Source organism: Ceratotherium simum, chromosome 6 (genome assembly GCF_057802395.1).
Source record: "Ceratotherium simum simum isolate JZ-2026a chromosome 6, ASM5780239v1, whole genome shotgun sequence".
Taxonomy (NCBI): Eukaryota; Metazoa; Chordata; class Mammalia; order Perissodactyla; family Rhinocerotidae; genus Ceratotherium; species Ceratotherium simum.
In genome coordinates this window covers 56,793,163-56,810,136 of record NC_141905.1, presented here as the reverse complement: position 1 = coordinate 56,810,136, position 16,974 = coordinate 56,793,163, and the positions used below count along the sequence as shown (strand labels likewise).

Genomic DNA, 16,974 nt, shown 5'->3' with positions numbered 1-16,974 from the left:
CGTATATATATATATATATGTATAAGTATGTATATATAGTTATGTTTTGAGCTTTTATTTTGTCCTATTGATATTTTGGAATTGGTTTTACAAACTTTTACATTATCAACAAACATTTATTTTATTCTTTATGATTATCTCTAAATGTCCAAAAAGTAATACATATAAATGTATGAGAAAACTACAGAAAGATATGACAGGGCCGGCCCCGTGGCTTAGCGGTTAAGTGCGCGTGCTCCGCTGCTGGCGGCCTGGGTTCGGATCACGGGCGCGCACCGAGGCACCACTTCTCCGGCCGTGCTGAGGCCACGTCCCACATACATCAACTAGAAGGATGTGCAACTATGACATATAACTATCTACTGGGGCTTTGGGGAAAAATAAATAAATAAAATAAAAAAAAAAGATATGACAGTGGAAGAGAAAAAAGGACTTTATAGATGTTGATATGGAGAACACATGGTATTGTAAGAAGTAATTTTAGAGAATAAATCAGCATATCTTTTTTTTCTTCCTTGTAAAGAACAAAAAAACAAATAAATAAAGTAGGCTTTCTCATTTACCACTCTCTTAATTCTTTGTGTTCTAAGCTTTCCTAGAGAGTAAAAGCACAACCTGTGCTCGTTTCTTCAAGAACCTGGCAGATAGCTGTACCTTGGATCCATCCCTCAATGCTGCCTCCTACTATAACTTCACAGTCTTGAAGGTGGGTGTCCCTTCTCTCCCCACTGTTACCACTATGGATTTAAAGTCAGCATGCTTCCCACTGTTGGGCTGTGGAAAAAGCACTGAACTAGAAGTCAGAATGCCCAAGAGTTACATAAAAGGCAGAGAAAACCCTATCATCTCAAGAAAGATGAAAGAATTAAGGATATATAGCCAGGATAAGAGATTCTCACCCTCTTGGCTGATGGGATTGGCTAGGTAGAGTTGGAGGCTGTGATATGTCACTATTTCACCAAAACTTCTTGCTTTTGCTGTTTGGTCGAGCTCTCCTCAGAGAGGATGGGCATCACAGTCCATCCAGCCTCCCCTCAGCTCTGCTCCTGGCAATTTCTCTCTCTCTCTCTCTCTCTCTCTCACATCTTCCCTCCCACCCCCCGCCCCCCCCAAGTAACATCTGTTACCAATCTTCCTCTACTTTGTATGTGGGTCGCCACCACAGCATGGCCACTGACGAGTGGTGTAGGTCTACACCCAGGCCTCCGAAAAAGGGTGTGCTGATCTTAACCACTAAGCCACCAGGCCAGCCCCACTTCTCCTGGCTTTTTAATGTGAGGAAGAGTCACGTAGAACATAGGAAGAAAATCATTCTAATATGTTGATTTTTTTTTTTTCCCCCAAAAGCTCCTGGAGATTTTATGTAAGGTATATTTACATTCATGTCCCTGTTGTTCTCTTACACTAGGTTCCAAGAGGTATGACTGATCTGCAGAATATGAAGGTATGATGCTGTTCATCAGGAAAAAGGAAAGAGAATATTTGGTCCCTTTGCATCTGAGACAATTTGGTCTAGATTGTAACAGTGAAAGAAAATGTGTGTGTGATGTATCAAACGGTTAAGTATGAATATAAAACAATGTTTTCCCATGTGTATTCTATATGATTAATAACCATCATAGGAAATAAGAATTCATAAGGTGTTAGATAAGTTTGGGAAACATTGGGTTAAATAAAGTTAAACACTGTATTTAGGGTGGGCTTCTTGGAGTCTTTAATATGCTAGAGGGCCTTGTTAATCTCTAAGAGAGGAGTGTTGAATATAGTATTTCTAAAACTTATTTGACCATGGACCTTTATTTTGTATCTCATAGAATTAATGTTCTTAGAAATATGTTTTGAGGAGTGCTGATTTCGATTGACTTTTTTTTTTTTTTTTTTTTAAGATTTTATTTATTCAGTTTTTTCCCCCCAAAGCCCCAGTAGATAGTTGTATGTCATAGGTTCACATCCTCCTAGTTGCTGTACGTGGGACTCGGCCTCACGTTGGACGGAGAAGTGGTGCCTCGGGGCGCTCCCGGGATCCGAACCCGGGCCGCCAGCATCAGAGCGCACACACTTAACCGCTAGGCCACAGAGCCGGCCCTCGATTGACTTTTGAACTTAAGTTGTAGGTTAGCAATGGATGGAAAGAGAAAAGTGATGGTCGAGAATTAAAAATACTCATTTCAGCATGATATGTAGCTAGAAGAGAAAGTGCTGTTTTTGATTTTAGTTTATTTGCTTCTTTCCCTTGCTAGTTCCAGGTTCCTGTAACACTTGTCTCACAGGCTGGCTCTCCTCTGTTGGCTGGAAACACTTGTCAGAATGTTGTTTCCCAGGTAGGGACACTGACCTCAGATTCTGGACTGATGTATGTTGATAAACATTACCAGAAGTGCCTCGTCTTCCATCAAGTACCAGACCAGCCCCACATGAATTTTTGTGCATTACCTGAAACTTAACATGTCGTGAACTGAGCTCATCACCTTTCTCCCTACCATGTTTCAGGCGTTTCCGTTGCTACTGTCCTCTGGTATTTCCTGTCCAGGACGTTAAGATTATTATGACTCCTCTTTTTATACCCATATGCAGTTTATTATGGTTTTTACTGACCACATTTTCTTTTGTGACAAAGTCAGTATCATCTGAGAATCTGAAATAGACTCGTCAACCTCTTTTCCTCTATTCTCTCTCTTCCAATCAACCTACAGAATTAAGAATTATCATAAAACATCATTTTAAAGACTAAGAAATCTAAGGGTACCTTCAGCTGCTTATGACTTCCATCTCCGGCGACTATCTTTATTCATCCTCAGACATTGTGAGAGTCAAGTAAACCAGGTTTCCACTCCATGCTCACCTCTGCCTGTGATTCTACTCACCTTCTCTGCACACAATCAAAACTTATTTTTCTTCCTTTTAATTCTTACGGTAAACTCACCTCTCACATGAACCCTTTCAAGAACTCTATCCAGTCTCTTTTTTCGTGTGTGGATATAATATGAAGTCAACTTTATCTTTTCAGGGTTTTTGTGTTTGGCATTTTTGATTGCTTTTTTGGTCTCCCTCGTTCAGTTATTTTGTTATTGAGATGTAATTGACATATAACATTGTATTAGTTTTAGATGTACAACATAATGATTTGATATATGTATATATTGCTAAATGATTACCACAATAAGTTTAGCTAACATCCATCACCACACATAGTTATAAATTTTTTCTTCTTGCAACAAGAACTTTTAAAATCTACTCTCTTAGCAGCTTTCAAATATACAATACAATATTGTTAACTATAGTCACCATGCTGTACCCTTGTTCAGTTGTAATAAAACCCTTAAAGACAGGAAATCTTCTGTCCTAAACATAACTAGCCCACTTAATAATTTTTATTAATTGCTTCTACTCTTATATTTCAGGTCATCTATGAGATGGAGACCAACGGGACTTTTGGAATCCAGAAAGTCTCTGTCAGTTTTGGACAAACCAACCTGACTGTCGAGCCAGGCACTTCCTTACAGCAACACTTCATCATTCGCTTCAGGGTTAGGGCCCTTTTCATATAGGGGATCAAGAGGGGAGGAAATATCGGGTTGGAAATAGTACCTCTGCTTCTGTAACACATGTGAAATGGAATAAGAATATGAAGGCCTAGTTTACTCTGTTGATTGAAGCCTCAACATGTAATATTCCATAATTTAACTACAAGTGATAGAGATTCAGCTATGTTTATTTATTAACATTTTCTCTGAGTCTCTGTCTGGCCTCCAGCAAAGCAGGTCTTCAGTCTCTCATCCAAACTCTTTCTTTAGATGGTCATTTTGAATCATAAACTCAACCAACATCCCATGGAAACTCTTTAACTAGGTTTTCTCATATTTCTGGGCATTCAGCATTTTATTCACTTGCCACTTAATCTAAGTTTCCAGTCTTGATCACCATCTTTTGGCTTTCTTCTACTTTCTTCTTTTTTGAACCCAGCAGAGTCCAGTTTCTTCTCAGTTCTACCCTCAGATGATGAACCAAGTCCCGTGTCTCTCAGAATTCATCTCTGACACATTTATAGTTAATTAAAATATCCTTTTAAAGTTACATTTAAATTCCTCTGGTTGCAGCCAGGCTTCAGCTTCAACAGAGCCCTAAATTGATAGTAATTTTTGAGAAACAGGGTTGCAGATCATTGGTAGATCCTTGGTTGTAATCCTTGGTGGAAGTAACATATAGTGAATTTCAATATTCAGATCACTCAGGATTTATTTTAGTGGAATAAAAAAAAGTAAAAGAAACAGTGGAGTAGAAATTCCTGCAAAGTGCTGCACTGTGGAAGGCAGCAAGATCGTTCAGTGCAGCTGACTCAGTGCAGTTCCTCAAGGAAGGGTATGAAGCCAGGCGGTGGAAGGTGGAAGAGCTTGCTTTTCTCCATAAGTGACTTTCCTTCACTCTTTCTGCAGGCGTTTCAACAGAGCACAGCTGCTTCTCTGACTAGGCCTAGAAGTGGGAATCCTGGCTATATTGTTGGGAAGCCACTCTTGGCTCTAACAGGTGATATAAGTCACTCAGTATCCTTTTTGGCGCTGGTTGGCCTTTTGCAGCCCAGTGAGAAAAGCTGCAGCTGCTGATCTTTTGGATTTTCCGATTTTTGAGGTTCTACCATTTTTTAGGTATTCAGGACTTCCTTTACCAAACCAGTAATACATTCTGTTCTCAAATGTTGATACCACCAAAGGCTTTAAAACTTACGTTAGACTGGCCAAAGGTGAGGATTGTGACTGATTTTTGTTTGTTTTAATGAGATATTTATATGCCAGTATATGATTAACAATTTTTGGAAAAAACTAATTGTTCTGTGTGTTTTTTAATTACTAGAGGAAGAAAATTTGTGAATTGAATGTCGTGATTTTAATAAAATATATATAGTGCCAAGGAAACAATAAGAACATAAGTTTTCCAATCTGCCTATGTTTTTGTCTGTTATGATCTCCTTGACCATCACTTTCCACCTCAGATGAGCCTCTTGCAGAGCCAGGGTGATGGAACTTGCTCTGTTAAGAGACAAGAAGTACAGTTTGGAGTGAATGCAATATCTGGATGCAAGCTCAGGTAATTCTTCGCTTCCACATCATTTCCCACAATTTTGTGTCTGTCTGTAGGGAATATGTTAATATGGCAACTTTTATGTTTTGAATAACAGTTCAGAGAATGCTAGTTAGGAACAAATAGTCTTGTAAATAACATCAACATTGCTAAGAGTTTTCTGACAGTCCTTTATACCTACTAAGGATTATTTCCTCCAATTTATCTTATAATATTATTTCTAATGTTTGGATTAATATACTAGTAAGTCTACATTATTACGTTAGCATTGGAATCCAGCCTCCGTGGTGTTTCATTTCAGGCTAAAAAAAGTGGACTGCAGCCACACACAGCAGGAGATTTATCAGACTCTTCACGGAAGACCCAGACCAGAGCACGTTGCCATCTTTGGTAATGCTGACCCAGCCCAGAAAGGAGGGTGGACCAAGATCCTCAGCAGGAACTGCAGTGTTTCAGTAAGGAGAGAAATACACTTTCTGACTGAGACATACTTTCTCGCTTTGCTTGTAAATTATGGGTGTTAAAATTCAAACCAGCCCTGTTTCCATAGGTGATGGGTTGTCACAGAAGGACGGATAATGTGGTTGTCATGAAAGGAAGAATGTAAGAAATCATGCCCATTTGAAGTTGTTATTTCAGACTAGGTTTACCCCTAACTTATTTTTCTTACTTGGAGAAAAAATTTGAGGTAGAACATCTAGAGAATGCTCTGTGGTTCCAAGTCACACCATATATTTCAAATAGTCTCTTACATTCTTAAATATTTGGTTAGCACAGATTCTTTCTTTGTTGAGATTGTGTTCCTTCTGTTGTAAAAATTTACATTTTTACATTTATATATAAATACATTAACAAGTTAAAAATTCAAACTACAGAGAATGGTATTAAATAAAAGTAAAAACCTGAACACCCCCGCCCCAGACGTAACCTCATTTAGCTGTTTCTGCTTTTACTCTTTCTGACGGCGCAGTGGATCGGTGTGTGCAGGTATATCTCTTGACTCTGGTCTAAGTAACTTAAGGACGTTTGCTCTGCTGTTCTGTCTTCTTCTTTTGTCTACCCTCTACTTCCGATTTTATTCAGCTGTACTTTTAATTTTATTGCTTTTCATTTAAATTTTTAATTGTTTCTTTTTCCATATGAGTAATACATAAACTTGACTTAAAATCCAAAGAGTACAAAATAAAAAATCTCTTTTCTAGATAGCTCTTCTCTTCCACAGAGGCAACCGAAGTTACTAGTTTCTTTCCTTCCAGAGATGTTTCACGCTCGCACAAGTAAATACTCTTACATTCTTTTTTTACCCAAATGATATAATGTCGTAAACACTGCTCTGCACCTTGCTGTTTTCACTTGCTCTTAGAGTTTCTTCCATATCAGTACATTACAAGCTTCCTCATTCTGTGCATAGTATAGTTGTATAATATTCCATTGTATGGATGAAACATAGTTTATTTAATCAGTTTTATTGGTGGAATTCAGGTTGTTTTTTGTCTTTTGCTGTTACAAACAATGTGGCATTTCATAACCTGGTTCAGTCACCATTGCATACATGTGAGAATAAACCTATATGATAAATCTTAGAAGCAGAATTGCTGGATCAATGGGTATATACATTTAAAATTTTAATAAATATTGCCAATTTATTCCCCATATAGCTTTACCAATTTACAATCCCACTGTACAACCATCAGACTGCTTGTTACCGTATACCCTCATCAACACTGTGTTATCAAACTTTTTAATCTTTGCTCATCTGATAAGTGAAAAATAGCATCCTAGTGTAGTTTTATTTTTCTCTTACTATGAGTAAGGTTGAGTATCTTGACATAGGGTTGAACAATTTGTATTTTCTTCACTGTGATCTCTATATCTCTTGCCCATTTTTATTGAATTACTGATCTTATGACTTGTAGGAATTCTTTATGTATTTGAGAAATGGTCTCTTTTCTGTACTATGGTTTGCAGAAATTTTTTCCCAGTTTGTCATTTGTCTTTTGACTTTGCTTATGGTGTTTTTTGACATGCAGAAATTGATTTTTATGTTGTGAAATTTATCAATCTTTTTTTTTTTATCTCTGAGTTTTGGTTCAGACTTTGAAAGGCTTTCCCCTTAGAAATTATTTTTAAAGTGCCCCTTTTCCCTTTCTCAGCACTATTATAACTTTATTCCTTGTGTACTTCTTTCTGTTCTTTTAAGGAGACTTGGAAGGATAAGTAAATACAAGTATTCAATCCAGCCTTTGGGCAACTGAGGTCAAATAGAGTTCTTTTAAACCTCAAATATAGCCACACTATAGGGAGTGTGGTTTCGGGCGATAACATGGCTAAGCACAGAAAGGGGATGGTTAGTGACAAGGATTGAGACTATAGTGGAACTACTCTTTATTTTTTGTAAACCTGTTATTTATATTTTTTAATCACATTTTTGAAGAACATTTGACGAAGTAGAAAAATGTTCCTAATATAGAATAAACGAAAAGAAAAAGGTTTAAAAATATTTGGAACCAACACATGAAAAAATGTTCAACATCATTAGCCATTAAAGAAATGTAAAACCACAATGAGATACCAATTTATACCCACTAGGATGGCTATAATTTAAAAGATAGACAATAACAAGTGTTGACAAGGATATGGAGAAATTGGAACCCTCCAATTGGACTGCAAAATGGTGCAGCCACTTTGGAAAAATGGTTGACAGTTCCTTAATAAATTAAACATAAACATGACCTGTCTTCCCCTACCCCTACTTTATACATCTTATTGCCTATATCTGAGCCTTACTATAAAAAAGTATGAAGCGAGAGAAGCACAGACATGTTTGAGGATAGTTTGCATCTGCTAAGTTTATATAACCTCCTGATTGATGTTCTTACTTCCATCAATCCTTCCTGCCTCTTGCAGTTAATCCTCCTAGAGTCAGACTACTTGGGTAGACTTCATACTGTAACCCTGAGATGTCTTTTTTCTTAACCTTTTACTGCTCCTGTATTCAAATCCTTTGCTTCAGCCAAGTGGTGTGTTCAAGGCCAGTGCCTTGAACATGCCTGGCCCAAAGGAAACACTCAGTAACTATTTTTCAAATTAATCAATGAATGTCCTTCCATTGCATCATATGCTATTCCGGTTGCACACCTCTTTATATGCCATCTCTCTACCTCTAATTTCCTTTAATCATCATTTCTTCCAGTCACATATTACTTATCCCAGTTCCATGAAGCCATCCTCAACCAGAAATGGCTGTGTCTTTTGGCATTCCACAACACTGACTATGCACCATTCCCTGAGCGTTTCTTATAACCATTGTACATGGGCTCAGGTTTATTATTCTCTGTATTAGTAATTTCCATTTTAGAATATTTAAGATCAATAACAATAATTTTGGTCTATTGTGAACTTTTGTGTCCTTTCTCTAAACCACGTTACCTTCTCTGCTATTGTATAACGTTTAAGAGACAATGGCTGCTTAATGCATGGAGACTATCTGTAGGCAACCATCAGCAATTCAAGCAAATACTTCTTTACCCTTCTGCAGGCTATGCATTGTACTTCCTGCTGTGTCATACCAGTTTCCCTGGAGATCCAGGTATTGTGGGCATATATAGGCCTCCAGTCCAACCCTCAAGCTCATGTGTCAGGAGCCCGATTCCTATACCAGTGCCAGTCCATACAGGTAAGTCATGCCTCATAAAAGACCGCTAAGCCTTGCAAAACTGAGATTGTCTTATCAGCCATTTGATATCCAGATCATTTTTTAACTTCTTTTTTTTTTTTTTTTTTTAAAGATTTTATTTATTCAGTTTTTTCCCCCCAAAGCCCCAGTAGATAGTTGTACGTCATAGGTTCACATCCTTCTAGTTGCTGTACGTGGGACTCGGCCTCGCGTTGGACGGAGAAGTGGTGCCTCGGGGCACTCCCGGGATCCGAACCCGGGCCGCCAGCATCAGAGCGCGCGCACTTAACCGCTAAGCCACAGGGCCGGCCCTTTTTTTTTTTTTTTTTTTTTTTTTTTTAAAGCTTTTATTTATTCCTAACTTCTGAGAGCCAATTTATGATATCAGCCAATGTTTGGTCAGAGTGAGCTGACACAATTAACTTTCAAGTCTATGCTCCCTGCCTGGTTACTGAAATCAGCATGTTGTCATGGTGAATACAATCTGTATCCTTTTTTCTCCAGGTTTTTTTTTAATTTCCTGAACCCAGACTATAGTATAGGTTAATTTCTTTTAAATTATCATACTAGTGTTATTATACTGGTTGATCAACCACAGAAAACGTTTTCCATAACTGTGTATTCAGTATGACAGTTACACCCTTATCAGAGTCTCTGAACCTGTGGATTGCTGTTAAAGTTACTGCTGTGACATGTTGGTAGTCATCAATTCTTGGTTGATTGCGCTGCATTAAAATAAATAATTTTAATATACAGTAAACATGTACCTGTTGTTTATGATGTGCCTTAGGACAGATTTAGCATCAGCATTGGTTTTAGAACCTAATCCTTAGCTTTAGAAGTTTAAAAACAGAAATGATTAGGTCCTGGTAAACTGATTCTTGTGTAAACTGGCATGCCAGTTTATTAACTTTTAATGAAAATTAATACTAATTGACATTGTTACCTGTAATCATTGCAATTACATCCCAGCAAAGAAATAAACTAGAGACTACATTTAGGTAAGAAGTAAAATACCTTTAGCTCTTCGTTACAACAAGGTTGAGCACCTTAGCTCTCTATGCCTATAAATTGGGTTAAAACTCAGGTTATAAGAAACTGTGTTAGTGAGAACATTCTATTCTCTCCCTGTGTTGGTTTAGTGAATCAAATAGAACTATTTCTATAAGACTCATTTAATCTGTCACAGATCCTTCACTGAATCCATTGTTAGTTTACTGTATCTTTATGAGTACCCGTGTAGTTTGGGAAGATACCCATAGGACTGTTCTTTTTATTTTCCCATGTCTCTGGTTCTCATAGGCACTGAAGCTACCCAGTGCCTCTTTCTTGTCTAGATATTATGATCATTATCTTTTTCTAGTATTTAGTTGAGGTTAGCTTTTCAGGTTAGTTTGCCCCCTCTAGAAAATCACACTTTACAGTCATTCACATCTAACTGGCCTACATGGTTGATAATTGAGAAGTTCAGCTATGCTTCATTCATGCTAACTAAAGAAACAGTATCTACTCCAATGATGGAGTAAAAATTAACTGTTTTGAACTTATTAAGAGGTGGTATGGTATATACAAAATCATGTTCATTTAGTCAGGGTGATTTAAAGAATTTGCAAAGCTAATTTTGACTAAACAAAAATTTTTATTTTAAGTGCTGACTTGAGAAGCTCACCTCCATGAAAGATGCCATATCCTGTAAAAGTAAAAGGTGTTATGAAACAATAGTGTCATATCACAAAAAGTTAAGCAAATACAAGTATTTCTTTCTCATAAAGAGACAATTTTATCGTCTGTATTAAAAGATTTTTTTACTTCTTCAGTCTTGAATGGAAGTTTTCTCCTGAAGTCACATAAACATCCTCACTATTTCTTTATGCGTTTATACTGATTTGTCCGTAACTTTAATCACTTCCCTTATCCATAGAGGCTTGTCTCTCAGGACTTCCTGTGAAATTTTTTTCTCAGAATAGCAAGAGCCTATTCAGAGAAAGCTAGGGTACATGTTCCAAAGCTTCTAAAGTGAGAAGAGGAGGAGTTACACTTGCTGAAGGCGGGTCTTCTACGATTCTTCTCCCTTCCCCACTGGCCACCCTTTGAAAGGTTGTGGTTGATAATGGTCTTACCTCGGCTGTGTCAGTCAGCTTCGTGTGTCTGAGGAACGGCGTAAAACTAAAGCTGGGTGGCAAACTAGCAGCCTGTGGGCTGTATTTAGCCTCTAGACTTGTTTGGCCCACAAAGTGTTTTGTTTGTTAAATTTATGCCAACATTTAATGATCAGGATCTTTTACCTTGATATCCAGATTTCTGACTTCTTTTAAAAATCTGGCAATAGAGATCCTACACTCATGCATGGCATAAAATCCCCTGTCACTGAATGGTGATTTCCACTTTTAAGTAGAGTACCCCATTCACACAACCTACGTCTATCCACCCTTAGCCGTCTCACTTCTCTCACTCAGGTTATCAGCTTAGGCCAGTAGGCATTTGTATTTATAAAGCTTGAAATCAAGCTGCTAGATGGTCAGTTGAATTTTGAACTGAACTGTCTGAATGACTTTTCATTGTATAGATGTAGCTTTAGAAACACTTTGAATTCCTCTCACTGTAAAAAGTGAAGTGGCAAAATTTTTGGAAAGTTCCCAAGGACAAACTACAAAGTAGGGAAGAATGTAAGCAAAATGCTGTGTAGACTTCCCTGTCTTCTTGTATGATGATATTGATAGCTAAACATTTATTGAACATTTACAATGTGACAGGAACTGGTAGTATTTTTTATAAGTGTTTTTTATTAAGTGTTGAATTCTTACGACAAACCCATGAAGTAAATAGGATTTATTTACATGGTACTGTGCTGCTTATAATTTTGTACTAATTGGGCCTTTAAAGAGATCTTTAAGTTTGGGAATTGATAAAATACATCATGTTTCCTGTCTCCATATAAACTTTTTTTTTTTTTTTGGTGAGGAAGATTGGCCCTGAGCTAACACCTGTTGCCAATCTTCCTCTTTTTGCTTAAGGAAGAGTGGCCCTAAGCTAACATCTGTGCCCATACTCCTCTCTTTTTTATGTGGGATGCCTCCACAGCATGGCTTGATGAGTGGTGTAGGTCTGCTCCCAGGATCTGAACCCACGAACCCCAGGCCACCAAAGTGGAGCACATGAACTTAACTGCTACACTGCTGGGCCAGCCCGCATATAAACTTTTTAATGTAAAAAAAGAAAGTATATCTCTGGGAAGAAACAACTAGTTTTATAGAATATTCTGGATCAATTAGAACCAAAATAATAAGTGAGTATAAAGAACAGTGTAACATCACAGGATCAAGGCTCTGAACCCTTTCTAAAATAATATTCAGTTCATATTTATCTTTAAGTGGATCATCAAGCTTTTTAGACTATCCAGGATACCTATTGCCTGCAGTTTAGGGTGATAATTAAGAGCATGGGCTTTGAGTCACACGTAAGTCTAAATCAAGTTATTTTATTTCTCTAAATCTAAGTTTTCTCATCTATAAAATGGATATTAATAATAATACTTCATTGAGTTGTACAGAGTAAATGAGATTATTAAAGTAAAACACTTAGCAAAGCTCTTGGCAGACAGAGAATACTCAATAAATATTGCTCATCATCTTGTCATTATTATTATTATTATATTTTTTTTGCTGAGGAAGATTCACCCTGAGCTAACATCTGTTGCCAATCTTCCTCTTTTTGCTTGAGGAAGATTCACCCTGAGCTAACATCCGTGCCACTCTTCCTCTATTTTGTATGTGGGTCACCACCACAGCATGGCTGCTGATGAGTGGTATAGGTCCACACCTGGGAACCAAACCTGGGCCGCCAAAGTGGAGCACGCTGAACTTAACCACTAGGCCACAGGGCTGGCCCCATTGTCATTATTATTTTCATCATCGTAACTTTTTTGGTTCCAAGTTTCCATAGAAGTGGCATATCAAGAAGGTTTAAAGCAAAACGTAAAAGAGATAAGCAGGCATTAGAGCAGTGTTTTTCAACCTTTGTTGGCTGTCACCTATGGTAAGAAATATATTTTCTTACAACCCAGCTTACAACACAGACGTATATAAAACTGACATAAAAGTTATATAAAAAATATCTTTATGCAATGTAATCTGTGACGTTTTCTGTTCTCTTGAATTTTATTCTGTTTTTGTATATCTGTTTTTATCTTTTTTTGTATGCTAGACACTAATGGGTCACAATCTGCAGTCTGAAAAACAATTTTAGAGAATACATCTCTGACTCTATTTCAAAGCTAATTATATTGTTTTATTTAATAAATGCCTTTTATTCATTGTAATTGAAAGTTGGCAGTGTTTTATATCTCAGTCAAATGTGCTCGAAAAACTGCCTATCTAGCTACTAGTCTGTCTTAATGGTTCTTAATCTTATGGACCCCATTGAGAATCGGTTGAAAGCTATTCACTTACTAGAAAAATGCACAGACACACAACATTCTTGATATAGTTTCAAGGGATTTATTGATTTCTTGAAGCCAGGCTAGGAACCTCTGCCACAATCTCATAATTAACAGGCAGTATACTAGGAAGCACAAAGAACACTCAACAAAATAAGACTAATCCAACATTAGATTTTATAAATAATTGCTACAAAAGAAAGGGCTAGGATTTGGCTGGATTGGTAGGAAAGGGTTCTATTTCTCTTTTCTGTTGATGTCTTGGAAAATACCAATTGACCTCTCTTCCAAGAAGAAACAACAGTAGCACCATCAATGAACCTGATAACTGTGACAGTCAGTAAAGTTTCTGTCACTCAAGTCTTTCTTTTTCAAAGATCAGTCAACCACTATTTGTCTCTATCTCTTAATGAATGATTAGACTATGGAAGTACTTTGCCCCCTTCTATGGTTCTTAATAGTCTGTATAGAAGAACCTTATGTAGTTCACGGGGTTGTTTTCTTATCTTACTAGCTCTTTTTTTTTTTTTTTTAAAGAACTTTGGAAAGTTATGCTCGTTTTTCCATATGTTCAAATGTATAACGGCTTGAGATCTCTCCCTGATAGTGTTTAACCACATTTATTCTTTAACATATTTGTTCTCTTTGACTCATTTGAAAATCTTGATAACGTCATTGACATCTTTAAAATAAGTGAGGGAATTTCGAATTTTTCTCTGGCTTCTCTCTCAAATATATGTTTGTTCCTAAGAAAATATGGAGAAATAATGTGTACATTATCTAGAAGAATATTGTATATAAATAATTTATTAATTTTTCAGAAATTATTATTCTCCTTAATTCTACTTTATTTATATCACTAGTTCTCCTAAAATCATAGTGTTAATACCACATATCAACTAACTTCTTCTTAAAAATCATGTACTTTGTGAGGAAAAATAACCTTTATGTGGGCTTTACAATATGCTTTATAGTTAAATAAGTTCTGACCATCATAATTGAAATCACCATATCTGATTGTGATAGATTAAAAGAGACTCATGAATATAAAAAACAGATGCAGTGCATGTTTTTGCATTGAATTCTGATTTGGGCAATTATAAAACACATCTTGGGATAGTAGGGGAAGCTCGAATATGGACTATATTTTAGATAGAAAGAAATATTATTAACATGAAAAGGTAGAGGTTCATTTTTTTTAAAAGTAGATTTCAAAACAGCCTGTACAATATGATCTTATATGGTTAAAAATGCATATGTGGATGTCCGTATATATAAAGATAAAGATATAAATGTTAATAGTGGTATTCTTAGTGATGGAAATACGATGTTTTTATTTCTTAGTTTTACTTATCAATATTCTTTAACTTTTTATAATATAATTTACTGCTTTTGTAATAATTAAACTTTCTTTTAAGTCACTAGGAAAACGTCTAAAAATAACTAGATATTATAGATGTAATTTTAAAGATGAATTCATTCAGTTTCATTTACAATAGCATGAAAAATCTTCAAATACTTAGGAACGTATTTAGCAAAAAGAGCACAAATCTCTTCACTATAAAACGTTACTGAAGATCAGAACCACAGTGGGGTGCTGCCTCACGCCTGTCAGAGTGGCTGTTAACAAAAAGAGAAAAAAATAACAAGAATGTGGAGAGGAGGGAGCCCTCTACACTGTTGGTGGGAATGTAAATAGGCGCAGCCACTATGGAAAACAGTATGGAGGTTCCTCAAAAAATTAAAAATAGGGCCGGCCTGGTGGCGCAAGCAGTTAAGTGCACGCACTCCACTTGGGCGGCCCGAAGTTTGCGGGTGCGGGTCCTGGGCACGCACCAATGCACTGCTTGTGGGGCCATGCTGTGGCGGCGTCCCATATAAAGTAGAGAAAGATGGGCACGGATGTTAGCCCAGGGCCAATCTTCCTCAGCAAAAAAGAGGAGGATCAGCATCGGGTGTTACCTCAGGGCTGATCTTCCTCACAAAAAAAACGTTAAAAATAGAACTGCCATACAATCCAGTAATTCCACTTCTGGATATTTAACTGAAGAAAACAAAAACACTAATTCGAAGAGATATATGCACCCTTATGTTCATTGCAGCATTATTTACAATAGCCAAGATATGGAATCAACCTAAGTGTCCATTGATAGACGAATGGATAAAGAAGATGTGGTGTATATATACAATGAAATATTACTCAGCCAAAAAGAGGAATGAAATCTTGCCATTTTCAACAGCATTGGTGGACCTGGATGGTGTAGTGCTGGGTGAAGTGAGTCAGACCAAGAGAGATGGATACTGTCTGATCTTGCTTATATGTGGAATCTAAAACAAAACAAACAAACTAAACTAAACAGAAGCAGACTCATAGATGCAGAAAACAAACTAGTGGATGCCAGAGTGGGGAGAGGTGGGTGCATGGGTGAAATAGGTGAAGGGTATTAGGGGGCACAAACTTCCAGTTATAAAATGGATAGGTCATGGGGATATAATGTACAGCATAGGGAATATAGTCAATAATACTGTAATAACTTTGTATGGAGATAGATGATAACTAGACATTGTGGTGATCATTTCGTAATGTATATAAATATCAAATCAATATCATGTACATCTGAAACTAATAAAATATTCTATGTCAATTATTCATCAGTAAAGAAAAAATTCATGTTGAAGCCCCAGCCCCAAATGTGATGGTATGTAGAGGAGAGGGCTTTGGGAGATAATTAACTTTAGATGACATCATGAATGTGGGTGCCCGTGATAGGATTAATGTCCATATAAAAAGAGGGACAGACCAGAGCTTTCTCTTTCTCCATCATGTGAGGACACAGTGAGAAAGTGTCTGCCTGCAAGCTAGAGTGTTCTCAGTAGGAACTAAATCTGCTGGCACCTTTATCTTGGACTTCCTGGTGTACAGGACAGTGAGAAATAAATATCTGTTGTTTAAGCAGAAAAAAAAAAAATAAAACATTACTGAGAGAAATTATGAGAGACCTAAATAAATGGAGCAATATACCATGTTCATGGAGAAGACGACTCAACATTAAGATATTGATCCCCACATAGATCCATAGAATCAATACAAACCCAAAAAAGTTCTAGTAGCCATCTTTGTGGAAATTGACAAGCCAATTCTAAAATTTAGAAGGGACCTAGAATAGCCAAAACAATTTTGGAAAAGAAGAACAAAGTTGGAGGGCTTACTCGACTGATTTCAGGATTTACTCTAAATCTCAGACAATGTGGTACTGGTATAAGGATAGACAAATAGATCAATGAGACAAAATAGAGTCCAAAAATCAAATCAATTCAATGGGAAAAGAATTTTTTTTTAAACAGTTGGTGCTGAAACAACTAGATAAAACTAGAACTGCTAGATAAACAGATGGGGGGAAAAATGAACTAACTCCACACAAAAGTACTTATGCCTGGATCATAAACCTATACATGAAATCCAGAGTCATAAAGCTTCTCAAAGAATCAGGAGAATATCTTTGCAAATTTGAAGTAGGCAAAGATTTCTTGGATAAGAAACAAAAATCATTAACCATAAAACTAAAAATTTGATAAATTAGACTTTATCAAAAGTTAAAATCTCTGCTCATCAAAAGATGCCATTATGAAAAATGAAAAGGCAGACTGTAGTTTGGGAGGAAATATTTCTCAATGCATTATCTGAAGAAGATTCATATCCAGAATATAAAAAGAATGCCTTCAAATAAATAACGCAAGGACAAAAAAAAAAAACTAAAAATGGGCAAAAGATTTGTACAGGTACTAC

General features: G+C 36.7%; 1 protein-coding gene across 4 annotated transcripts in view; it reads left to right on the top strand.

Moving 5' to 3' along the window:
• Positions 1-16,974, top strand: part of TCTN3 (tectonic family member 3) — a 70,567-nt gene that overhangs the window by 41,695 nt on the left and 11,898 nt on the right. For all 4 annotated transcript variants that reach the window (XM_004427882.3, XM_087432329.1, XM_087432328.1 and 1 more), the window contains 8 exons: positions 591-706; positions 1,409-1,444; positions 2,241-2,321; positions 3,402-3,527; positions 4,434-4,541; positions 4,988-5,082; positions 5,378-5,531; positions 8,615-8,752. In XM_004427882.3, coding sequence (XP_004427939.2) covers positions 591-706; positions 1,409-1,444; positions 2,241-2,321; positions 3,402-3,527; positions 4,434-4,541; positions 4,988-5,082; positions 5,378-5,531; positions 8,615-8,752 — 854 coding nt within the window. The remainder of the gene's footprint in view (positions 1-590; positions 707-1,408; positions 1,445-2,240; positions 2,322-3,401; positions 3,528-4,433; positions 4,542-4,987; positions 5,083-5,377; positions 5,532-8,614; positions 8,753-16,974) is intronic.